Source organism: Dendropsophus ebraccatus, chromosome 14, assembly GCF_027789765.1.
Source record: "Dendropsophus ebraccatus isolate aDenEbr1 chromosome 14, aDenEbr1.pat, whole genome shotgun sequence".
NCBI classification, from domain to species: Eukaryota; Metazoa; Chordata; class Amphibia; order Anura; family Hylidae; genus Dendropsophus; species Dendropsophus ebraccatus.
The window spans coordinates 27,321,686-27,330,090 of NC_091467.1; the positions used below are offsets into that span (position 1 = coordinate 27,321,686).

At 46.9% G+C, this 8,405-nt stretch overlaps 1 protein-coding gene across 1 annotated transcript; it reads right to left on the reverse strand.

Annotated features, from left to right (window-relative positions):
• Positions 1–346: 346 nt before the first annotated feature.
• On the reverse strand, positions 347–5,250 carry ANKRD60 (ankyrin repeat domain 60). The gene is made up of 4 exons (XM_069952763.1): positions 4,949–5,250; positions 4,509–4,639; positions 3,241–3,406; positions 347–1,521 (listed from the first exon to the last, which is right to left on the reverse strand). The coding sequence occupies exons 1-4, from the start codon at positions 5,160–5,162 to the stop codon at positions 1,097–1,099; spliced, it is 936 nt and encodes a 311-aa protein (XP_069808864.1). The 5' UTR covers positions 5,163–5,250; the 3' UTR covers positions 347–1,096.
• Between the last annotated feature and the right edge of the window lie 3,155 nt (positions 5,251–8,405).

The following is an 8,405-nucleotide window of genomic DNA, read 5'->3' on the forward strand; positions in this document are numbered from 1 at the left end:
ATCATAGTAATCGTAACGACTTGAGGAACATGCATAACAAGTCAGTTTTACCATAGGGCGAACGGCGTAAATGCAAAACTCCCCGAAATCAAAACAAATTCGTTTTTTTTTCAATTTGACAGCGCAAATGATTTTTTTCCGGTTTCACAACATATTTTATGGAAAAATTATGCCTGTAATTGCAAAGTACAATTGGTTTCGCAAAAAATAAGCGCTCATATAAGTCTCTAGGTGAAAAAATGCAAGCGCTATGGACTTTTAAACATAAAATGGAAAAAGCAAAAGCGCAAAAACGAAAATTGGCTTGGACCTTAAGGGGTTAATACATTACCTCTCCACGTTCCCGGGCGGCCAGTGATTGGCAGGCCGGCTTCTCTGAAGCCTGCAGAGTGCAGAAGAGCGGGAGTGTGGAGAGTTATGCTAAGTTTACACGGAGCGATTATCGGGCGAATTTTCGCGATAACGATCGAATTCGAACGATAATCGATAAAAAGAGTAGTGCCGGTGGTATTCTAAGACTTTGTATATATGTTTACTGTAAGGTAATGAATTAAACTTGTACCCAAACTGGTCTTTATTTGTATTTATCGTCCTTGGGGTTGTTTTACGCCACACATCTGTTCTGACTTGACAGGGGATTACATGGCTCTTAAAGGGGTTGTCTTGGAAAATAAATTTATTTGTGGCTGGGGTTGGAATAAAATAAATGGTAATTTTATACTCCTTCGATGACCTACTGATGCTGGTGCTCTGCTTCTTCCGGGTTCTGTAGTCCAAATCCCACAAGACCTGCCAGTCCAGTGGCTGCAGCAGTGCCCTGCCTCAAGCACTCATTGGCTGAACGTGCAGGTCCCATGGGGTCGGGATGTCACAGAACCCCAAAGAAGCTAAGACTAGTCGAGGATTTTGCGTGGCAGTTGCAGGGGACCGGAGGAGGTGAGTATATCATGTACATTATTTTTACAACATAAATTGTTTTCCCCTTATATATTGAAATTGCAACACATCATCTCTTCCTCTGGCCATGATTTTATCCACCCAAGTGGGTAGCACATATCCTTGTCTCATCTGTCATGCTCCTTTTTTGTTTTTAATTTCACTCTTTTGTCTCTTTCTGTGTTTTCTTGACCGGGGTCTTTTTTGGAGGTGCACTGAAGTGTGACCCATGGAAATCCTGAAACTGGTTTAGATTTGCCATGTAACGTTTGGCGTAAGGCCCACTCCACCAAGTCTTCAGTTTTGAGTCATGTTTTTGATGTGCGAAAAGTTCATTGGGGTCAAGATGGGCCTTGACTTTTACATTAGCGGTTCTCTCCTCCCAAAAGAAAAGGAAAAGTCTCCGCTCCACCTTCTTTTGGCCCCACAGTCGAGCCACATCCAGTGCTGTGTGTCCGCTGCCATTGGTGTCTTGTGTCTGTGCTCCATTAGCTAACAGTTCATCCACGCAGTCAAAGTTGCCCATGGCCGCCGCCACATGAAGGGCGGTGTTTCCAAGACGGGTCTTAGACTGTACATCGCATCCTAAACAATAGAGAAGAATACAACGTAAAAAGGTTATCAATGAAGTTAGATCAGAAGTGTTGACTTCTGGAGTTTATTATATCAGAAGTGCTCAACTGGAGTTTATTTGTTGGAGACCCCCAAAAAAAGTGCTTTCCACTTCCAACTCTTCTAATAATCCGACAAACTTATAGGGGTTGTCCAGAACTAGAAAATCATGACAGTTTCCTTCCAAAAACTACACCTGTCCACAGGTTGTGTGCGGTATTACAACTCAACCTTGTACATGTTAAACTTGTAGTCCAGTATGCTAACATTTTTTATAAGTTGCTGGGCATGGAATAAAAAAAAATTATACTCATCTACCCCAGTCCCCCGCTGCCTATGGTCACTTGTTCCTGCTTTTAATACAACTCATATCCACAGGACCTGCCCATTTAGCCAATCACTGGCCGAGAGGTATCTGGCCTTAGTGATTGGCTGATTGGGTAGGTCCTGTGGTCCTGCTGGGCTGAATCATCTGGGTAGTAGCAACAGTAGTCCCTCTTGTTCATGAGTGGTCTGTGGTATTGCAGCTCAGCCCCACTTCCTTAAAGGGGTATTCCCATTAACTTTTGTTAGGTGATGGAAATGCATTGCATTAGCAAAATTTCTTCCTCCCTGGAAACGTGTAGTGCAGAGGGAGACAGAGCAGAGCCGAGCACATTCAGCTCAGCACTGCTGCGTCCCGTCCTCGCTCCCCTGCACCAAACCCGGAAGTGAAGCGGCTGGGCAGAGCAGAATGTAGGGAGATGAAACAACCCCTTTAAAGGGAACCAGTCTTTGCTTCCCTGCATCACTGTATAAAGCTGCTGTGCAGCTCGTGGCACGTGCCGCCGCAGCTGCAGCAGCTTTATAACGGAAAAAATAAATTTTTAATCCCCCAGTGCGTGGCGGGCAGGTAGTCATCTGGGCGCCTCCCCACCCGTGTTTAGTCACTTCTCTCTGCTTGTCAGCACGCTCGTCAGGGATGATTGACAAGCAGAGAGGTCTGTTACTGGCCTCTCTACCTGTCAATCATGCACGCTGAGCGTGCTGACAAGCAGAGAGCGGTGACTAAACACGGGCGGGGAGACGCCCAGATAAGTGCCTGCCCGCCGCGCTCTGGGAAATTAAAACCTTATTTTCTCCCGTATAAAGCTGCTGCTGCATCAGCAGCGGCACATGCCACAAGCTGCATAGCGGCTTTATTCAGTGATGCAGGGAAGCAAATCAGCCCAATCGGGCTGATCAGTTACCTGCAAAAAGAGCTGAGCTGCAATACCAGACACAATTTGAGAATAAAGGGGGCACTGTTTCTAATAATGTAAAAAAATAGTCGGTAATTCTGACCTAATAGAGATGAGGTCCCGCCGTACAGTCCCCCCCAATGAAGTGTGGGCAGTAGCGGCAAGAGGTGCCCCTCTCTCTCTCTGCATGTCTGAACATTACATCAACAATCCATTGAAATGAATAAGAACTGTATAATTCTTCACTATTTGCAGGACTTCCGCTACACTCTCTGCATGATTCCTTAACAGATTACAGTGGATTACCAGGTGCCCCAGCAGCAGGACGCCTTGTCATCGGATTACTAGAAAAGGGCCAGACTATCAAAAATGTGTTCTTCAAATGCTCAGCCCAACGACAATGAAATCCCTTCCTGACTCCCCATCTGAATGAGAAGCAAACAGGTAAACTGTCAATCAACAACCATCTTACCATTCTGTAAAAGGAATCGTATCACGTGCAGGTGGCCGCGGTGCGCTGCGATATACAAGGCGAGGCCCGTTCGGGACGCCAACCACTCCTTCTTCTGGTCCGTACTTAAGCGCAAAGAGTTTTCTGTGTTAAATGAAGAATCCGGGGTGACTCCCACAGTTCTCAGCTGAGGAAAACATTTTTTTTTAAAATTATGTTACTATGTAGTTGCAGAGGCAGCTAGAGCTGAACTTAGAGACGTTGTATATGATTAGAAAAACATGGCTGCTTTATTCCACAAACAGCGCCATATGATAGCTCGGCTCCATCACTTAAAGGGGAACTATCAGCAGGTTAGACGAATCTAACCTGCTGATAGCCCCCTATTATGGACTGGGTGCTGAGGATCAGGGTATGTCTCTTGGAGCTGTTCCCATGTAGTTTTAATGTCATCCTCGGTCTGGTAAAGCCATTTAACACACTGGCAGCAGAGGAGCCGGCCTGTCATCTGAGGGAGGGAGTAAGGCTGGGTTCACACTGTGTTTTTTTCATCCGTTTTTTTTTCCAAAACGGATGCATTTGTGTGCATCCGTTTTGATCCGTTTTTCCATTGACTTCCATTGTAAAAAAAAAGGGATCAAAACAGATCCGTTTTTTTTAACGGACACAAAAGTAGTGTCAGCTACTATTTTGTGTCCGTCAAAAACACCTGATCCGTTTTTTTGTTTTTTTTTACAATGGAAGTCAATGGAAAAACGGATCAAAACAGATGCACACAAATGCATCAGTTTTTTGCAAAAAACGGATGAAAAAAAAACTGTTGCAAAAACATAGTGTGAACCTAGCCTTAGTCTGTCGGTCAGCACAGAAGGGAGGGAGCCGGCCTGTAATCTATGCTTGTATGAGGGCCAGGAGGAAGGAGTGTGTTGGAGTGGACTCCATTTAGCTCATTTGGTGCATGCAGAAGGGGTTAGCCAGCAGAAATAACTCCAAAACAGCTCAGAACAGGTAATTACTTGCTTTGAGCAATAGGTTGAGCTTGGGGTGATCTATTTAATGCTGTAAAAAAGTACCCTTTTAAGAGACATACCTTCATCCTCGGCGCCCCATGCACAATAGGCGGCTATCAGCAGGTTAGATCAGTCTAACCTGCTGACAAGTACCCTTTAAATAGAACTGAGCTGCAATACCACACCCAAACTGTGTGTGAGAATGGCGCTGTTTATAGAAGAAGCTATAGTCATCTAATCCTGGATAAGCCGTTTTATACCGTTTACAAGTATTCGTACCTTCTGCAGGTCTCCTGTTGCTGCAAACGTTACCAGATCAGGCAGGTCATCATAAGGCCAGAGGCGCATACAAAGCTTGCCTCCAGGAATTATTCCATTGAAGCTGAATGTGGAACGATCCGGCATGTCCCCTGCAAGAAAACATGGAATATGACACCTGCATATACTGTAGGCCAATGGAGTCTCCAGCTGTTACAACTACAACTCCCAGCATGCCCATAGAGCAGCTTCAGTATCTGACCAAAGGAGTGAAGGCTCTGCTGACTGGCAGGGAAGGGTCACCTGATCAGATCCCACTCTGGATCAGGTGACAAGAAGCTCCTATTTAAAGGTGTAATATGGAATTAGGCAATAGGGTCTGATATTGGTTGTCCAGGAGCAGCGCCCCTTTGTGTGTTGGCTGGATCTGGTATTGCAGCTGCAGACACATCCCTGCTCACCATCATCCAGGTAAGACAGTGACTGCAGGTTCTTCGGGACGCCAGCCAGCAGCTCCAGCTTCTCCTTCACTTCTCCGATCTGCATAGACTGGCTGCACCCGGCCACTGACAGCTTCTCCCCGGTGTCCAGCAGCTGCACCTTCACAGTGAAGCGCCCGCCATGCGGGGTGGAGGCCCCGGGCTGCACGGACATCTCCTTCCCCCGGGACGCCATCCGCAAACTGTTTAGAAAAGTATCAGCGTCTCCAAGACAACGGCCGAACGTCCGGCGCCGCCCGCCAATCAGGGCTCAGCCCTCCGCATTCACGGTCGCTTGGCAACAAGGGAGCGCGGGAGGGGGGACACGTGCTCCGGAGCATTCTGCAGCATGTTAATGCAGGCATGCGTACAGATGGCGGAGAGCGGGAGTCTCCCGGTTATATCGCTTGTACTACCTCTAGTTGCAGCTATGTGCAAGGGGAGCTAGTACTAATGGGGACACAGAGGTGCTGAGCTATTATATGGGGACACAGAGAAGGCTAACTTATGTGGGGGCACAGAGGGGGTGAACTATTATGTGGGGGCACAGAGGAGCCTAAGTATTAAGGGGTCAAGGAGGGGCCTAACACTGGGGCAAAGAGCAGCCTATTATGTGGTGCACAGAGGAAGCATAATTATTATATGTGGGCACAGAGGGCCCTAACTATTATGTGGGGGCACAGAGGGGTCTAACAGTGGGGCACAGAGGAAGCATAATTATTATGTGGGGGCTAACTGTTATGTGGGGGCACAGAGGGGGTGAACTATTATTTGGGGGCACAGAGGAGCCTAAGTATTAAGGGGTCAAGGAGGGGCCTAACACTGGAGCAAAGAGCAGCCTAACTATTATGTGGTGCACAGAGGGAACTATTATATGTGGGCACAGAGGGCCCTAACTATTATGTGGGGGCACAGAGGGGTCTAACAGTGGGGCACAGAGAAGCCTAACATGTGGAGACACAGAGGAAGCATAATTATTATGGGGTGGGGGGGGGGGGGTCACAGCAATTCCAATAATAGTGGGGCACAGAGCGGCCTATTAGGTGGGGGCACATAGGGAGCATTATTATTATAGGTGGTGACAGAGATACCTAAGTATGATGTGGGGCACAGAGGGAGCTAATAGTGGGGCACAGAGCGGCCTATCACATGGTGGCACAGAGGGAGCATAGCTTATGTGGGGCACAGTATATGGGGTCAAGTATCATCTTTGGAACATCAACTTATTAGGACATGGGACTTAAATTAATAATGTGCTTTGCTTTATCCCTTCTCCCAATTAAAAATACATGCTCGACTAAGCGGAGTGTGCACACTGGTTCGGGAGAGGTAGCCGTGCACCTAATGAGCATTCGGCAATCAGCCAACTTATCTGCATGGCCAGGTTAATAGACTGGACCCATCCCCCAGCTGGATGCGGTGGCTGCCTTGCCTAACAGAATGGAGGTCAGGAGTAATCTGTTACCCCAATAAGTGCTTATCCATTTCATTAACTGCAAAACTGATATGAAATATTGCTCATTTATCCATCCCTTCAGCTATAATTTGCTTTGACATCATCGGAAGTAAAACTGATTTATGTGTGCGGCATAATACTGGGGTTTATGGAGTGTGTCATTTACTATGATTTATGACTCCTCGGATAAGGCTCATTGTTAACTACTTACATTGCAAAACCTCACCCACAGAGTCTACACGTGTAATTAGAAGAGTACAGGGATAATTATAAGGCTATAATGAATCAGCTCCTCAGGCGAAGTATTATCCCTGGGGTTTCCTCAAATCTGATAGATGGAAACGGAACCGTCTTGCCTGTCCCGTAATGGAACCCAGTAGGTAATCCTAATAGTCCTAATGTTATCTAATAGAGCGCCAACATACGCCCTAGCCTGCACAACGTGAAGGGTATAAAGTACTAAATCTTCCCTATTATAGGACAAGAGGACCTAGGGCCAGTGGCGTAGCTACCATAGAGGCAGGGTAGGCAATTGCTATGGGGACCGTGCAGGAGGGGGGGCCCAGGGGAGAAGGTAAGAGCGTTTGTCCTTCTGCTTAACCCCTTAAGTACTGCAGTGTGTAAGTGACCCAATGTTATAGGTGCAGTGCTTTGTTTTGTGCGTAGGGGGGCCCCTTAAAATTTTTTGCTATGGGGCCCGGTGAATCCTCGCTATGCCCCTGCCTAGAGCGGGAGGTTGTACGTACATAAAGGCAGACCACGCCGTTACCTTCAAGAGAGGGTCTCTAGACTTAGGGCCCTATTACACTGAGCAATTATCTGCCGAATTGCTCTGTGTAATAAAGACAACAATCATCCGATGACAATGATCAGCTGATCGTGTCTTTTGGACCTAAAATCATTGGGCGCTGACCATGCATCGCTGCGTGTAATAGCAATACGCAGCCGACGACTGATGGATCTGGAAAGAAAATAATAAACTGTATACCTTACCTTTCCACGCTCCCTGGTGTTTTCCGGGCTTCTCCATGCCCCCCGCAGCTGCCGGTGCAACTACAAAGGCCTGTCTCTGAAGTGACAATAGCCTTTCTCGGTTTTCAATCCTTTCCTGGTTTTAGTTGCAAAATAATAACCAAAATATTGAACAAAAATACTGAGTGTGAACATAGCCTTAAAAAAGATACGATAATGGGGGAAAAAAAAGAAAGCTATATTTAATTATGATCAGGGGATTTGAACCAAAGTATGAACTGCTGGCAGGTCAGTAGCCGGGTAAGTTACCCGTAGAATGTAACCCCAACACATTTGGGCTCAGAGATTCAACTATAACTGGAGTGTTTCAGACATAACCTGCCTACAGAGGACTGATCTGCAGCCAGTGACACTGGCTGACAGCTGAGCGAGCAGGAGGCCGGGCAGCCTTGATTATTCATGAAGAAGAGGGAGGAGGAAGGAGTGGTGAGGTGTGCCAGAGTGCGACACAAATAACTCTCTTTGACTCTTCATTACAGTAGTAGACCCGAGATTGTACATAATCCACTACACGGACAAGGTACCATGCTCACTGGGGGACTGCCAGCTACAGCACACTATCAGCACCTTAGGTAGGGCCCAAGTGCTTACAGATTCCCTTTAAAAGACGAGTGTTCATAGCTCCATCATCACAGGACAGAGTGTCCATAGCTTCACCTTTACAAGACAGGAGAGTCCATAGATCCACCATCACAGGACAGGACGGTCCATAGAGCCACCATCACAGGACAGGAGGGTCCATGTAGCCACCATCACATACTGACTGACCCAGAGTTCAGGACAAAGGTAACGTTTGTGCTGCCAATAAAGCAGATGGATGTAATTGTAACAGACTCTGAGCTGTATTGTTCTGTACTGGTTTTTAGCCTGAATTTTGGGTGCAGCTCCTGTACCCCAGATAGTTACACCCTGTAGGAAGGGATGCCTTTTTTTCTAGCTCTTTGACACTTT